The sequence below is a fragment of the Arachis ipaensis genome, chromosome B8 (genome assembly GCF_059453495.1).
Source record: "Arachis ipaensis isolate K30076 ecotype BB chromosome B8, ASM5945349v1, whole genome shotgun sequence".
Classification (NCBI taxonomy): Eukaryota; Viridiplantae; Streptophyta; class Magnoliopsida; order Fabales; family Fabaceae; genus Arachis; species Arachis ipaensis.
In genome coordinates, this window is record NC_142443.1 from 138,110,345 (window position 1) to 138,128,724 (window position 18,380).

The following is an 18,380-nucleotide window of genomic DNA, read 5'->3' on the forward strand; positions in this document are numbered from 1 at the left end:
TTTTAAAATATCATATTCAGATTTACATTTCATCTAAGAGTTTTATATTTGTACAAATATTTAAATATAATCTAAAATAAATAAATAAATAAAAATGACTATTTAGAAGAACAAAAATTAAAATGATAATATAAAGTCAAATAAATAAATTTAAATTGAGTATTTTCGTAATTTTAAAAGTTTAATTTATGTATAAATTTTTTAATTTTATAATTATTAAATTTAAAATTAATTTATATATTTTATAAAATATATATTCATTTTGTTTTTAGGCAATGCATGGGTGTAAATCTAGTTAAAATTGAAAATGAGACTAAGAGAGAAAGCATACATATTGAAGAGACAGGGTGCTAGTGCACTATATATTCTCGGACCTACAGGAGTTAGACGCGGGTTGCGCAAGCAATATGTCCCTACGTATTGTCAGTGCAATACGCCTCTTGTGAGTTGTACTTTCTCCAAATGACGTTCTTAGATTCTTGTAAATTACCGTTTTTTGCAATATCACAGAAAATTTGATGTTGTTCTGATACGAATTTGTATCAAGAATAAAGAGAATTAGAGATAATCAGAAAGAATAGAAGAAAAATTTCTAAAATTAGGGACAAAGAGAAAAAGTAGAGTTTCAATTACATTATGTCTATCCTATATTATTACATCATACTCTTATTTATAGTATAATTTTCTAATTGGACTCCTCCAATACTAATCTTGTTTCCATTACTGGAACTTTATATGACCAATGCAAAATGAGTCAAGTGATGATGATATTGATTAGAAGAATCTCCCTGTACTTGTACCATAACAACATAAGCAAAGGAAGAATGAGCTGAAAGATTTACCTTGGACTACTTTGGCACCTGACCTCACCTGTGCTCTAAGCCTCTAAAGTATTCCTTCTTATAATTATTTATTTTTATCCATAGTAGATTCTTCGTTGATCTTTATTTAATTAAATCAAAAGTAGCAATGATCATAGATGTTAGTGAAACATTGCTTCCGTATTTATGACAAAAGGAATAATGGCCATTATATATAGTTTGCTTTGCATTTAACAACTAAAGTAAGAAGGGAAAAAGCTTGTTTCTCTGAAATAGTGAAATGTTCCTTCTGTGTTTATAATTGTCTCTGATTCTAGGGAATAATCAAATGTCTATTATTCTCCTCATGTTCAGGAAGTACAAAATACTAATTAAGACGACGAAAATACTTAAAGCAAGAATGAGTCAAGAGAATTCACATATGTTGAAGATGATAGAAGCGGAGCTGTTTGCCGACGACCACAATTTGGGTGGTAATCCACCGCCTCAGCTTCAGCCTCAGCCTGATTGGGATATGGAGAAGATGTGACGTCGGTGGTTATCAACCACTTCAACCTCAACTTCAGCCCAAGCTGCAGTCGGATAATCAACCATCTCATTTTTGGGACGACAACAAACAGTTCGATGAGTGTTTGCCGGAAGCTATGGAGAATTGCCGGCAGGAGGCGGAAGCTATGAAAATGACAGAGCAGTCGGATAATCAACCACCTCATTCTTGGGACTACAACAAACAGTTCGATGAGTGTTTGCCGGAAGCTATGGAGAACCGCCGGCGGGAGGCGGAAGCTATGAAGATGACAGAGCACTATTATGGAAGCCCATTATCTGGTTATCAACCACTTCAGTCTGAGCCTCAGCCGTGTGCCATTGACGTGTGTGGTTATCAACCACCTCAGCTACCGTCTCAGCCTCAGCCTCATCCTTGGTCTCGGCCACTTCAGTCTGAGCCTCAGCCGTGTGCCATTGACGTGTCTATTAATCCACCTCAGCCTCAGCCCCAGCCTTGGTCTCGGCCACTTCAGCCTCAGCCTTGGTCTCGGCCTCGTCCTTAGTCTCATCCCCAGCCTCGGTTTTTCGCTGATATATGTGGTTATCAACCACCTCATCAGTCTCAGCCTAGCCTTGGTCTCGGTCTCAGCCTTGGCCTCGGCCTCAGTTTTTCGCTGGCACGGGTGGTTATCAACCACCTCAATTGCAGCCTCAGCTCCAGCCTCTGCCTCAACCTAAAGCTTTTGAGTCGGTTGTTGCCAATTGTTTTCGGGATGCTATACACAACCGCTGGAGTGTGGTGGCTGCTCGTCTCCTTGGAAAGACCCCGGCGCAACTGCAAGAACACTTCCACAAGATGATGAACGACGTCATCACATCAACACCATCCAAAATGGTTATACCACAAACAATCCTCTGAATGCTGCATCTGGAAACATGACTGTGCCTGCTACCACATTGGAACACAACTCTTTTTTAAGAGTTCAATTGACGATCCTGGTTCTGAAGGCATGGCAGTTTCAAAGATATTCAGGCGGTCAAAAGACCCATGCTAAAAAGACAAATAGTACTAATTCAGTTCAATGAAATATAATAAGTATATTAGTTACAGAGAGGTTAATATCCTGCTGTAATAGACATCTTTTGAAGAGTTTTCAAAAGAAAATCACAGATTAGCAGATTAGCACCACATGAACTAAAATACAAATGATTGAATTTCATAAGTGCAATGTAAACCCATGCTACACATCAACAGAAAAAGGGGGATGGGGTGGGGAGAAGAAGAACAAAAAAGCAACAAAAGCTGAAAAAACAGCATTACAATCTGCATCATGATATCTTCATTTAATCAACTCAGCCATTCTGATATGATGAGATGTACCATGATATAAATTACAAAGTAACAACTCCTATTTTTGAAAAATATTAGAATCCTAAACATACTAAAATAAAGATAAAAAATGGCATAATGTAAGAAAATATAAAAACCAATCCTAAAAGATTGCCCTAAGATATTACAAGATACATCATTTTTAAGAGTTCAAAAGGGGTAATTGTTTAGGCTTGCAATATTCTGAAACAGTGATGCTTGACAGGACTTGAAGTCTTCAACATTGTAATTGTCATAAATGACAAGAAATATGATACCCAAATAAAGGAAAATCCAAGTGCTTGTCTTATATAATGCTTAGAAGCTAGAACAGAATAATTGGCTTTATCCAGGAGAAGAAAACATGATGGAACCAATAACTTAATATAACAAAGACAATGAATAAATATTTTTCAAGTTTCAATGAAATATTGTGAAAAATTATAAGTTGTCTCTTAACCTGTTTAATTTCATTCCACATATCCTTAGCCGAGATACCCTTGTGAGCACCAGATATAACAAAGACAGGACATACTGATATATGCACATCCTCTGTCTCCGCTGCTGCAATTGCAAATGTGACAGGAGACCGCTCATTCCTAGCCCTATAGTATCATCTAAATTAATTGATAAATTCCAAAATTATTTGTCATTCAAAAGTATAGTAAGGGTTAAGGCTTTACTTGTGATGTAGAAGAACACCATGCACTTTGTCATTCACCCTAGCAAAACATAATATGTATCTTGAATGTTAGAATAAAAAGCAATCAAATGGGACATTTTCACAAAGAAGATGAACAAGTCACAATTTTCTTACATCTTTGAATTAAAATGATCGCCAGTAAACTCAGAAAGTCCTCCAACAGAAATCTGAATGCATACATCAATTGTTTGCATTAAGCACCCCAAGGGCCAAGAATAGGATAAAACATTAAAACACCAACAGTGTAATAGTAAATAGTCAACAAAAAAGTTTCACTTACAGTTCATGTGAAAAGCAAGGTGACATCTGCTGTCGTTTTTCCAAAATTATTTAACTGCATAAATAACATTCATTGCTTACTAGGAGCAACATATGCATCAAATTCTAAGTAAAAAAGAAATTGAAGTGAATCTTGTCTACCACAAAAAGTAAAAACTGATGATGTAACACAGCAACAAAATAGCTTCAAGTGTAAATTAAATTAAACTCTCGTAGCTAAATTAGCTTATTGGAATCATAACAAGAATAATGCACTAAATTAAACTAAAGCGCCAAGTCCACTCAAGATCTTAAAGGTTCTACAATGAAACAAAGAGGTGAAGCAAGGAGTTGAGAAAAATACCTATGGCAAACGTTCTCCAACGAAAAATGGCACAAAAAGATTAATGGGAAATCAAAAGAGAAAGAATGGCTTGAACACTACTCAAGCACGAGAACAAAAAATAGATGAAATAAGTAGGACAAGTAAAAACTGGCATATTTAATGAACAATTTCAATCAAAAATTCAATGATGGTGGCAAAGAATATGAAAATAACTGATCTCTTCAAGGAGTAGATAAATTGGGAATCATATTTATTGTGATCAAATAAAACAACTTACATAAAAATTTATTCAATAATTATATATAGAAAGTGTACACACTATATAACATAGAAAGATATCATGGAAAATATATAGCTTAAATTGAAGTATGTTCTATGAATTTGCCTTTTCTTTTCTCATTTATGGAATGAAAATAATTTTCTTCTATGAACAACAGATAATTCTATTAAATCTTGTCTTCATTTTCTTATTTAAGGCTGTCATGGTAAATATGATTTTCGCGATAAATAAGAACAAAAGTGTTGTTACAAAAGCCACTTATTCTCGTTCATAAAAAAGAGGCAATAATAACATTAATAAAACAAAATCTTATTACTGGCATCATATAAATACAGCACAGCAAGTTAATTGGAGTAATTGTGTAAATACTTAACAAGCTAATTAGTATCAAATACTTTGTCTATAATCTAATTAGTGTCAAGCTCTTTTTATACTAACTCTCAACTTCAATGACAACCAAATAAAATATGAAAAAGAAGTAATCATTAATAAAAGTATAAAATTACTTAAAAATATTTTATAACTAATTTTTATGGATGAAATACTTTTAAAATTTTTTTACATATATGTTTAATTAATATATTTGAAACTAATAATCTTTTAAAAAGATACATCTTTTCTACCAAAAGTCCCTTCAGCATCGCCATCAGACTTTAGATAAAATCCAGTTCATCATCCCCTTCGACATTGCCATCAAGGTCGGAGAACTAGAAAATCAAATATTATTGATAAAAAGGTTATGAATCACAATTATATCTATAATGATCGCATGTTCCTACATCAGTATTTTTTCAAACCTATCTTCTGGTCATTGTTCATTTACAAAACTAGCTAACAACTAACTCGAACTAGATATGTGCAACCTAAATAAAAATCTTTAGACCATTTACATGTTCTTCCTCCTATAAGCAAATCCTCCATCCATTAAAAACCTCGGATTAGGGCACAATTTCTACATTGAAAAACAATTAAAATAGTGTAACTATCATGGATAATAACTTAAAAGAGTTTAAAATAGCCAATTAAATATTTTCTATATTAGTGGAAATTGAATTAGACTCACTAATTGAGAGTAAAGAAATGACTTACGATGATCAAATTACATCAAAAATGCTTTTCCTTAGCTTTTTTCCTTCTGCTAATTCTTTTTGATGTAAAAAATATTTCTGAGCATGACTGGAAATTTGACTAGGAGTTTTTGTTTTGACATAATATTCTGAAATTCTTGTCCAGTGTAAACCTTCTTGTTGGTACCCTCTAAGAAATAACCTACCAAAATATGATTTTTGAAATAACTATTAACAAATTTTATACTAAAAATTTTTAAACAAAAACATAAACTATTTAATTAGTAACGATATTTTTAGATATCAAACATTTTTTTTTTCTTTTTTGGTTTTCAGTCCAACCAGAAACATTATTATGCCAACCACGGTCAAAACAAAATAAATTTAACAATCAACAAAAAATTACTTTAGAATTCGCTCAAATTGCTAGTTATTGATGCACAAAAATACTAACGTATGAAAGCTTTAATTAACAAGAGAGCAGTGAAGTTGATCTTACAGAAAAGAGGTGCTAGACTATATATTGTAGACAAGATACAATCATCATCGACAAATTAGAGATGTATCTAAATCAAGGAAGTGCTATAATAAATTGCTTTTCTTTATATGTTGATACTAGTTGCTCCACTTTGTTTTATTTTTTTCTTTTTTTTGTAAACACCAATATTCAACTAAATAATAAATAAATAAGAAAGAAGAAAAAGGAAGTAATATAATAATAAATACCTATGCTCATCTGGGGTCCAATGAGATCCACTCTTTGTTGGTGCTGCCTCCTCCTCTGCGGCCGGCACTACCTCCTCCTCTGCAGCAGGCACTACCTCCTTGCTGTCATGATAGAAATAAACAAAATATTTGATGATCAATGAATCTCTTGTGAACAAAAATATTTATATATTTGATCATCTCCATTTCAAAATATTTTATTTATTCCAAAAACAAATCTAAGGGAAAAAAAAGTTCATTGTTTATACGGTTTGTTCATGAAACTTATAAGAAAAAGGAAATATAGAATAAGTAAATAAAAAGAAAGAAAGAATACGAGAAATAAACCTTGCAAAATAAGAAGAGAATGAAAATATTGAGAATACCGACCTGTGATGATGATCAGTTGAGGCTCAGACTGAAGTGGCCGAGACCAAGGACGAGGCTGAGGCTGAGGCTGAGACAGTAGCTGAGGTGGTTGATTACCACACACGTCAATGGCACACGGCTGAGGCTCAGACTGAAGTGGTTGATAACCAGATAATGGGCTTCCATAATAGTGCTGTGTCATCTTCATAGCTTCCGCCTCCTGCCGGCGATTCTCCATAGCTTCCGGCAAACACTCATCGAAATGTTTATTGTAGTCCCAAGAATGAGGTGGTTGATTATCCGACTGCTCTGTCATCTTCATAGCTTCCGCCTCCCGCCGACGGTTCTCCATAGCTTCCGGCAAACACTCATCAAACTACTTGTTGTCGTCCCAAGAATGAGATGGCTGATTATCCGACTGCAGCTTGGGCTGAAGTTGAGGTTGAAGTGGTTGATGACCACCGACGTCACATCTTCTCCATATCCCAATCAAGCTGAGGCTGAAGCTGAGGCGGTGGATTACCACCCACATTGTGGTCGTCGGCAAACAGCTCCGCCTCTATCATCTTCAACATATGTGAATTCTCTTGACTCATTCTTGCTTTAAGTATTTTCGTCGTCTTCTTAATTAGCTTCTTGCTTGGATTCCTTTTCTTAAACACGACATTTTCGTCAATGGCAAACGGCTGAGGCTCAGACAGAAATGGTTGATAACCAGATAATGGGCTTCCATAATACTGCTATGTCATCTTCATAGCTTCCTCCTCCCGCCGGCGGTTCTCCGTAGCTTCCGGCAAACACTCATGAATAACCGGCTGAGGAGGTTGATTACCACTCACGTCCATGGCACACGGCTGGGGCTGGGGCTGAGGTGGTTGATAACCACCTACATTGGCAGCAAAAATCTTGTTTTCGTCCCCATTCCAGACCGGCTCAGGCAGAGACGGAAACTCAAAGTGAAACTGCGGTGGTTCATCGGCATCCAGGTCTATCATATCCCACGGGTCCATCATATCCCACAGATCCATCATTGCAGAATCTGATTGCTCTTCACTCATTCTTCTTCTTCTCTTCTTCTCCTCCTTCTTCTTCTTCTTCTTCTTCTTCTTTCTTGATTTCCTATTTTTAGATATAATATTTATGTAACCTTCACTTTCTAAGATAGAGTGTGTCAATTTAATTTTTCTAAGATAGGATTTTTTATCTTTTTGTATTATGTAAATTTAGATAGTTTTAATTAAGATAAAAGACTTTCAAAAGCATCAAAAATTGATTTAAATTTTGTTTTAATAAATATAATTTTAAATGTTAAACCAAAATTCAAATATAATATTGTAGTGAAGCAGTTAAAACTTAAAAGATAGTAGAATGGACAGACATAGTGAAAATATTAAAGGTAATATGCATAAGGTTAACATGAATAATGTACTTAATCTTGAAGCCTAAAACCAAGGTGTTAACTTAGAAAGAAGAGATCTTGTCCATAATTTCTCATTGGGATCAAAATCCAAACAGAGCACCTATAAAAAAAAAAAAAAAATTAAAAAAAAAAAAAAAACAACAACAACAACAGAGAAATCCACAATCCTTCACAAAATTAACTAACCAACTATTAAGTAAGATAATACTTATAGCCAATTGAAGGTTAACTCCTATGCCTTTTAGACATGGTGTAATCATGTTTCTTCACATTCCCATCAACTAAACCACGGGCAAAAAATTTACTCTAAAATTAATATTATAATCCAATTTTTTAAATTACAATTTATCTTCTTTTTTTTTTTCTTTTTGGATAAACGGGACTGAAGCTCAAAGAGAAGAGATTACATAATTGTAACTAATCGGGATAGTATAGTTGACTCATTTAGATTACATAATATTTTCTTTTTTGGGTAAAGTATATTTTTTGTCCTTGAAGTTTGGCAAAAGTTTCAAAAATACTCCTAAGTTTTATTTTGTTTCAATTTTGTCCCAAAAGTTTTCGATTTGCGTCAAGTATACCCTCGATGGCTAAATTTTCAAAAAATTTAAGACTAATTTAACAATAATGCATAGAAATTATGCTTGATTTGCTTGTATTAAGGGTTGTTCTTATGAAATTGTTATTGAATTGATCTTAAATTTTTTAAAAAGTTAGCCGTCAGGGGTATATTTGATGCAAATTGAAAACTTCTAGGACAAAATTGAAACAAAATAAAACTTAGGGGTATTTTTGAAACTTTTGTCAAACTTTAGGGACAAAAAGTATACTTTACCCTTCTTTTTTTTATACTCTGTTTCCTCCCTATACAACATACTTACAAATTATCTATTTAAATAAAAAATAAAAGAGTTGACTCTATTTAAATTTTATGCATTCTCAATGCAAAATTCTTCTAAATTAATATCAAATCAAATTATTGTTATATAGACAAAAAATGGTTAACTTCTACACCTCAATCTCAACAAGAAACCAATTTGATCATTGCTACTTTTGATTTAATTATGTAAAGATCAACGAAGAATCTACTATGGATAAAAATAAATAATTATAGGAATACTTTAGAGCACAGGTGAGGTGCCAATAGTTTGTGATAGGAAGGGAAGGTTCTAGAGACCTTTTTATTATATAATGTAATGAATGAAACAGAGAAGATAATTTGTAGCCAATTAGTTAGTTTAGCCTTTAGTGTCTTAGCGCTTAGTATTAGCAAAATTATGTTCACAACAGAGTCAAAGTAATCCAAGGTAAATCTTTCAGCTCATTCTTCCTTTGCTTATGTTGTTATGCTACAAGTACAGGGAGATTCTTCTAATAATATCATCACACTTGACTCAAATTTTGCATTGGTCATAGAAAGTCCCAGCAATGGAAACAAGAACCTTACCTTACACCTTTCTGCTTGCAAATGCTTATCAGCTACAAACTCGGGGCTCCTGAAGTCTCCAAGGTTTGCAAGACGAACCGGGTTCACGACAACCCCAATGTTGTTGCTCCCCATACTTGCATCTTGAAACAAAGCAGTTTCCCCAGCTTTATCAACCTATTCATTGTAAACCAGAGCAGCAAAAATTGTAACAAATGTAAATGGAAAGTGGTGAAAATTTGGAATGACAAGAATTTTATGTTTTTTTGCTCCAACTCCATAGCATTTCATGTTGTACTACTCAATTTGGAGGGGATAAATAACAATTTTTTCATGAAATATAATGATCAGTTCATCTAATATATTCCATTTCCATCTAATCTAATTCTAAAATATCTAAGAGTTTAAATTTTATGCATTGTCAATGTAAAATTCTTCTAAATCAAATTATTGCCATATAGACAAAAAGTGGCTAACTTCTACACCTCAATCTCAACAAGAAACCAGTTTGATCTATGCGCAACACACGATTAGGTGTCAGTGTAAAAGAGTTATACACTAACATGAGTAACAGCTAGATTTTACTCAATATTTTACCCACCTCATTCCATTTCCATTTAACTCTATTGAATCATTTTCCAACACATCATACCAAACATACGCAATTCTTCACAGTAGAAAAAGCTTATCAAAGATTAAGGTTATTCAAAAAAAAATGGGTAAATAATTTTACCTTAGTCCAAGAAGAGGGTATAAGAAGAGTGAAACCTTCCTTCGAATCAGTGTATCTGTGAAGCTCCAAGTCCAACTCTTGAGCCATCAAGAATGCACCACTAGTGTTTGATAAATTGCTCGAAAGAAAAGTTGTGAGAAGAAGAGTAAGATGGAGCTTCCTCTTAGTAAAAAATGTTGATAAATGCAGGATGTGGTTGTTGTGAGGTTCATTGGGAAGAATGCAGGTAACAGAATTGAAAGAGGGGATTGAGAAGAAGGTTCTAGAAGAAGAGTGTTGTTGTGAATTGTGGAGAAGCGTCGAGCAAGTTATAAAAGCCATTGGAATATGTTCTTAATATATAAGCGCAGATGGATTTATTCACGTTATTTTTTTTTTTTACTAATGTCATGTGAGTAACATCATTTTTAAATCAACTAAAAAATTTATCAAATTAACTATTATTTTTAAATTAACAAAAAAATAAAAATACAAAAAAATATACAAAGTAATAGAAATATATATAAATTAGGTTATAAAATTACTAATGATAATAATTAAAAATTAATAATATCTAATTAAATTTATAACCTACAAAAATTTATATCTCTATGTTTATTATATTTTACTGTTATAAATAATACAATAAATTTATAACTCTAATAATTAATTTATTAATTTTTATAAATAACTTATTAAATATAATAAACATCTATATTATAAATGTCATAATAATCTATTAATCATAATAAATTTTACGCTACAAATATTCAAATTCCATACTATCTGAACTACTTATATAAGTCTCTTATCACTATTTCTTCAAATAATATCAAAATTAGCACAAAAAATTTATTTTCGCACTATACAACATCTCAAACTTACTCGATAGAGTATTATTCTTTTGGACAATATCACCAAACAAACAAATAATTGGTTTATCAAAGTTCGCATGGTTCGTATATGGAAAACATTAACACCCACAAATGAATAAGAGTCTCTTTATCTAGAAATGATTATATTAGATGAAAAGGTACAAAACAAACATATTTATTATATTTTTAAAATAAATTTACGAAAAAATACATTAATTATTTTTATTTTTTATATTTTTTATAATATTTTATATATAATTATATTTTAACATCTTTAAAATTATACTTCTTTCAATATGCTATTCATTGTTCCTTTTCTATTAACTTAAAAAAAAATAAATGTAATTCATTTTTTTACACTAATTATTAACTATGATATGATTTCCTAACACCGCACGAAACATCTCTTTATGTAATTGTGAAGAGAAATATGATGAACATATTCAAACATTTGTTACTAGAATGAAAAGTCTATACTATAAAAAATTTTAAAAATAGAAGATGCAAATGATTTGTATAGACCAATTAAAGGTACAATGAAAATAAACTTTTTACTCACAACTGTTGTGAAAGAAATTAAAGATTTAATTTTGAACATTTTCTAACACTATTTTAAATTTGCATCACTTGAGATATTGTCTGATAGGGTGGGTCAAAGAAAAATATTAACAGGTAATTTCACTTTATACTATTTCAATTATTATTATTAAAAATAACTTATTAAAAAAAATCTACACATTTTTGTTCTTTTTATTGTAGATGTTATTAGAAAATTACATGCACATCAAAAGATTAAGGAGAAAGAAAACCATACAAATTTAATACACATCTTCGAAAGAAGAACATACATGTAAAGATGGAACAAACAATACAATAGAAAGTGCATATAGCTCAATAATTTATAAAGAACATGCCTTCACAAGAATCTAGGACAGAAAGAAGAAAGCAACAACTCTAACAATAACCAATAAAGAACTCCATCAACTAAAACAAATGCAAAAGTCAAACCACTAAATAAAAATATTACTTTGTACAACTTCAATATTCAAATCTTTTGTACTACAAATAATTTTAAACAAAACACTTTTTAAATTTAACTTTAATTTACACATATTTAATTTAATTTTATAAAATATAATCATTTTTAATATTTATTATATACTACAATTAATTTATTGTCCGCACATCACCCGAGTCTCGTTCTAGTTGAATTGCAAAGTCTAATATGGGAAATGGATCCTCTCCAGTTTTTTTAACACTTGATAAGATACAGTGTGATTCTCCACCTTTGATTCTATAAGTGAGACCAAAAATAAATAAAAAAGAGAGTAATCAATAGTTAAATTAAGTACTGGATACCATCCAGTTTTTTTTACTGGAGAGAGGATCCACTCCCGTCTAATGTGTTGGGTTTCATTGGCACAGGGAGCAAGTTTCCATACTTCATGTGTTTGGGTTAAAGCCTTAAGGGGAAAAAAGGTAAGTAAATAAATAAAAGTAAAAATTGAACTCATTTGTTATTGTTATTTTTATTAGTAGTTTCAACAAAGGTCGTGTTTCAGGTATTTAACTGGATATAATAAAATAATAAACTACAAAAATATAAAAATATATAAAAATATGTTTTCATTAGACAGGAGTGGATCCTCTCCAATAAATTTAATATTATCCCCAATATTTTATTTAGTATTAAAATTGTCCTTTTGAATAAATTTCTTTTAAAAATGACAAAAATACCCTAATCTTCAAATACCCCTTTATCCCACCAATGTTTCACATACACTAATTTTCCTCCTCTTCCTCCTAAACCCACTCCTTTTCTTCCTCGTGAGCATCCTTGCATGTGTCGTTGTTGTATTGTTGCTGTTGTTGCATGTGTTAAAAGGAAAAACCACGGTAGAAATCTGCCATCGAGGGCTCCTCCGCTGCCATCGAGATTGATGGTCACCCTCGCCTTGTCACGTCGCACCCTCACCTTGCCTTGCCGCACCCTTCCGTCGCCTCGCTATTGAAGGACATCCTCTCTGCCGTCATCGCCCTCCTCTTTGGCGTTGGTCACGGTACCGTCACCATTTATCTTGTCGGCTGTCAACAACCTTCTCCAGCAACAACGGTGGCGGAGTAAACTGGCAACTTTGCTGACTCTATTTCGCTCTGGATTTTGTTTATCTCTGTGTAATTGATTAAGTTTTTCATTTTTTTTAATTTGAATGCTTTGTTGTTGTTGTTGTTGGATTTGAAGGGTTTGATGTTGCATTTAAAACAAAAATTTTAGAAGCGTTGGAGATGGTGGTGAACGTTGAGGCTGAGCTTCTCTGCTTTTCCATTAGCGTTTGCAAGGACTTCTCTGGTTCCAGCCAGGAACGGATCCAGAAATGTTACTATGGGACCAATAATATATATAATGTAAAAAAATATATGCAAATAAATTATAATAGTCAAATTCGTCCTTGAAAGATCACCCATTCTTCAAATTAGTCCTCAAAAGATATTTTTTAGTCATATTAGTCCTTAAAAGATAAAACGTAAGTCAAATTGGTTCTTCCGTTAATTAGATGATAACGGCTGATGACGTGTCACATTAAGTGCCACGTGGCATGATGACATGGCAGGTTAATGCCACGTATCACAATATGATTGGTTGACGTGTCAGTGACACCTAACATGCCAAGTGTCACTTGTCGTGTAAACAAATTATTTATAATAAAAATAATCCTTAAAAGTTTAGACGTAAGTCATTTTCATCCTTAAAATTTTAAAAATTAATCAGATTAGTCCTTATATAAATTTCTTTTATTTTTTCTTCATAATATTAAATTTGAAGTATTTTTATAGTACTAATTTTAAATTATTCCTTAATGAATAAATTTTTTTATACATAAAATAATAAAAATAATTTAAATTATTATAAAGTTATTTTGTTATTTGTATTTTAAATTTTATATTTTCAAATTGTAATTTATTATAGCAAAATTTTTTTTATTTAAACGTATTTATCAAATTATTGTTGATTATATATTTAAAATTTTAATATTTTAAATCTTACTTATAATATAATATTTATTTTAAAATTTAAATCTTTTAAATTTTTTAAAATTATAATTTTTATTATTATTTAATATATATAGTATAACTCAATAATTGAAAAACTGATTTGTGGGATTGTAACACCCTACTACACAGAGTTTTACGCTTAAGTCGTAGAACAGAAGTAGTGTGGTCTTACGGACCTCTATTCGGAAATATTAACATATAATAGTGAAAGGAAGTAATACACTAGGAGTCTTGAAAAACGGATAAACAAAAAATTGCAAAATGAAAAGCGCAATGCTCCAGAGATAAGATTACTTGCGTGCTAAGAAACCTAGAAGATAAGAATAAGAATAAGTAACAGAGTAAAAGAAGGCCAAGAATACAGCATAACTAGCTCCTGACTCAACCTGCAAAGCCAACGCTGGCCGGAATATATATATATATATATATATATATATAGGTATCTCAAAATACACAAAATACAAGATAAGGTCCTATCTCTCCCTCAACCTCTATGAGGAGCAAAATAAACAAGTTTCTTGGAGAGCATACTAGGTAAATATATATACATATATACAAACAGGAAACTCAAAATACACCCAGGTACTACTCAGCGAGGAGCCTCTCAACCTGCATTTGAAAACAACAACACAGTATGGGATGAGAACCGGAGGTTCTCAGCATGGTAAAGGCGTCACACGTATAATAAATAAGGTCCTGGGAATGCCAGAGGCAATCCTAGAACTCTGTCGTACCATTGAAAGACTTAATTACTAAACAGAAGCCATAAACAGGGGTAGGTAATCTAAACCTTCCTAAACTTACTCAACTTTAATCTTAACATAATACCAAACCATTTCACCCTTCCTTCGTCCCTTCGTCATCCATAATTTAGCAAAGACAAGCAACCAAAACAAGTTCACGCATAAGTAATAAGCAGATAGCGCAAGTAGCAAGTATAACAGATAGCAGGAGGTATATATTCAATTAGGCAAACCCAGGAAATGCATAGCAACTAAAACAAACAAATGCACATGATGCATGCCTGTCCTAAGGCTGATGAGGCTCATCTGTCAGTTATCCAGCCAACCTGACAAGTCCGGAAACCTTAGATTGTCCCCCGTCGCGCATCCCCATGAGTCTATACATAGATTTCCCATTCAATTATCATTCAAATCACTCAATGGGGCTATCCATACCCAGGAATTTATACGTGCCCGGTCACCCTTAAGACGTAGAGTCAACAGAGTATCGAGTTTCGACTTCGAACACGTGGTGGCAAGTCACAGTTTTTACCCAGGAAAACTCGTATCTCAGATATCATTTCTCATAAGCCATTTCATTTTCATAATCAATATATAATCATTTATCAAGCCATGACATTAAACTTCTTTTAATATTCTCATCTCTGTCATATAAGTCATCATTTACCTCTTACTTCACTTCCAAGTTAGCTTATTTTCCTAGTTTCAACTAGCTACTGAACTTAGCACTATACCTTAAGTTTAAAAAGGAGGAAATGGAGGTTTAGAAGTGAAAATCTGATTTAAAATGTTAAAATCCAGTTTTGCAGCAAACAGGGGCCACGCGCACGCATGGTGAGAATAGCACGTCACGCGTACGCGTGATCATGCGTATGCGTGATCATGCGCATTGGCCTCTCACGCGCACACATGGCTACTCGCGCATGCGTCGTCAAAATGCCACACCACGCGTACGCGTGGATGGACGTTTTCCCAAAATTGGCAGAATGCCCAGAAAGCTGCTACAAACCAGATTTTGTTATCCTGTGCACAGTTTTTATACTAAACTTCCGCCGTCTATAATTTTCTCTACAAAATTCCGTTTTTCACAAAATTGATATCGTTCAAAAGCTTATAAAACCATCTTTCATTTGAAATAAACCCAATTCCATCCAAAATTTGAGGAGCAGGTTATGGACTTCCAAAATTCACAAAAATTCACTTTTTACCAACCCACATCCAAACCTCATTTTCACCAAAATCATGTTCCTTACCATCAAAACCTGCACCTCCATTATATAACAAGTTCCATTTTATTAATCCTATCCACTATCACATTAATATTCATACCAATTCATAAAACCCGTGCATTATTCAAAGAATTCACCCATTCCATCCATAACTTTCATATTAAAATTCATTAGTCTATTACCTTCATTCATTAATACCATATCATAATCCACCTTCAACTAATTAAACAAGTCATACCACCAAATTCAATTAACTCATATCAACATCATCATCAACCCAACATTAATATTTATAATCACACATATTCAACAATACCAGCAACTCATACTCATAAATTCCAATACAAACTCAATCATAAATTTATCCTACATCATCACACAACTAATCATTTCATTCATTTATCCATTTCAACTTAGCCTATGGTCCCCTAACCTAAGTTTTCACAAAATCTTATATGTTAAACACGCGAAACCTAAACCATACCTTGGCCGATCACTTTATTCAATCCAAGGCAGCCTCACAAGCTAGAACACAGCCCCCAAGCTCAAAGAAACCAGCCACAAACCAAGCTTCAATCACCCATAAGCCTCCAAATACTCAATTTTCAATTCCAATGCATATATATGAACTTAATTCACACCTAATACACACATATATTCCAAATTTAGATTTTACCTAATGAATTCAAAATTAAATTAAAGTTTAGGAAACCTTACCGCTCCCACACGCGTAGCAACTCAAACCCAGTAAGCTCCACAAGCTAAATCAAACCTAGAATATTAAAATTGGCAAAATTTTACTATAGGGTTTCAATTTCAAGAATAGAAAGAGAATAGATATTTTGGAACGAAAATGGAGTTTACCAATAAAATTTATCTGAAAGAAATGTAGAGCTCGACGCGCTGGACACGTGGCCGCAAACGGTGCGGCGATCGGAACTCAAACGGAAAAGTTATGGCAGTGAGATGGTTTGATGAGGGTTAGGGAGTTCTTCTTCCCCAATCTGTTTGGCTTCGTTGTGTATGAAATGAGAAAGAAGAAGCTGCTACTTCTTTTAAGTTATAGGTCCAGTTGGACCCACGGATCCGGTTTGGACTTCGGTTTAATCGGTTCAGCTTTTTCGGTCCAATTTTGGGCCAAATTTTTTGAAATTGGTATTAAAATTTTCGTTTTAACGAGCTCTATCCTATTTTGATATTAGTTTTTCATTTTTTATTTTTCTAATTAAAATTCAATTTATTGACTAATTATTTACCGATTTTAGCGGGATTTACAGGGATCACTTGTTGAATCTTAATATTTTAATATATTTTTAAAATAATTACTATATTTATAGAGTGAGATATAAAAGATTAAAATATTTAAAAAAACTACTATATTTATTTAGTAAAATCTAAAATATAGTTTTAATATTTTGGATTTTACTAAATAAATATAGTAGTTATTTTAAATGTTCTAATCTTTTATATCTCACTAAATAAATATAGTAATTATTTTAAAATATTAAAAACTAGAGTTTTAATATTTTGAATTTCACTAAATAAATATAGTAGTTATTTTAAATATTTTAATCTTTTATTTCACTAAATAAATATAGTAGTTATTTTAAAATATTAAAAAACTAGAATTTTAATATTTTAAATTTCACTAAATAAATATAGTAGTTATTTTAAATGTTTTAATATTTTATATTTCATTAAATAAATATAGTAGTTATTTTCAAAAAAAAAACTATAAACTTAAAATATTAAATTTTTAAATATATAATCAACAATAATTTAATAAACTCGTTTAAATAAAAAATGTCACTATAAAAAATTACAATTTGAAAATATAAAATTTAAAATACAAATGACATAACTTTATAATAATTTAATTAGTTTATTATTTTATGTAAAAAAAATATTTATTAAAGTCTAAAAAATAATATTAAAATTAGTACTATAAAAAAATACTTCAAATTTAATATTATGAAAAAAATAAAAGAAATTTATATAAGGACTAATTTGATTAATTTTAAAAAATTTAAGAATAAAAATAACTTACGTCTAAACTTTCAAGAACTATTTTGATTATAAATAACTTTTTTACATGTCAACCAATCATCTTGTGACACGTGGCATTGACCTACCATGTCATCGTGCCACGTGATACTTAACGTGATATGTCATTATACCGTTATCATCTAACTAACGGAATAACCAATTTGACTTACGTTTTATCTTTTAAGGACTAATATGATTAAGAATATCTTTTGAGAACTAATTTCAAAAATGGGTGATCTCACTACTAGAAAATTAGTTATTACAGACGGATATTTCCGACGGATTTTATCCCATAGAAATACAGACGGAATTTCAGAGGGATTTTTTGTCAGAAAACAAAAAAAATGAATTAACATAAATTACAGATGGAAAAGAGAATCCGTCGATAATTCTGTCGAAAAAAATATTTTTTTTTCGTGGGAAATGGTTACAGACGAAAAATCTGTCTGTAACTAAATAAACAAAACA

General features: G+C 31.7%; 1 protein-coding gene and 1 long non-coding RNA gene across 5 annotated transcripts; both read right to left on the reverse strand.

Annotated features, from left to right (window-relative positions):
• Positions 1 to 1,064: 1,064 nt before the first annotated feature.
• LOC107611721 (uncharacterized) lies at positions 1,065 to 7,145 on the reverse strand. Of its 2 annotated transcripts, XR_002353088.2 has the most exons (8): positions 6,429 to 7,145; positions 6,060 to 6,161; positions 5,356 to 5,535; positions 3,663 to 3,716; positions 3,497 to 3,549; positions 3,363 to 3,401; positions 3,140 to 3,284; positions 1,065 to 2,361 (listed from the first exon to the last, which is right to left on the reverse strand). It is a non-coding gene; the product is annotated as an uncharacterized LOC107611721 (long non-coding RNA). The 2 variants fall into 2 exon arrangements; XR_002353087.2 differs by lacking the exon at positions 5,356 to 5,535.
• A 164-nt stretch (positions 7,146 to 7,309) lies between these two features.
• On the reverse strand, positions 7,310 to 10,307 carry LOC148550019 (psbP domain-containing protein 2, chloroplastic-like). 3 transcript variants are annotated; one of them, XM_088495248.1, is made up of 3 exons: positions 9,987 to 10,307; positions 9,275 to 9,430; positions 7,310 to 7,526 (listed from the first exon to the last, which is right to left on the reverse strand). In XM_088495248.1, exons 1-3 carry the CDS (start codon positions 10,305 to 10,307, stop codon positions 7,458 to 7,460), a joined length of 546 nt encoding a protein of 181 aa, XP_088351374.1. In that variant the 3' UTR covers positions 7,310 to 7,457. The 3 variants fall into 3 exon arrangements, with proteins under 3 accessions (XP_088351374.1, XP_088351373.1, XP_020965745.1); XM_088495247.1 differs by lacking the exon at positions 7,310 to 7,526 and adding an exon at positions 7,770 to 7,927; XM_021110086.2 differs by lacking the exon at positions 7,310 to 7,526 and having other exon boundaries at positions 7,938 to 9,430.
• Positions 10,308 to 18,380: the final 8,073 nt, after the last annotated feature.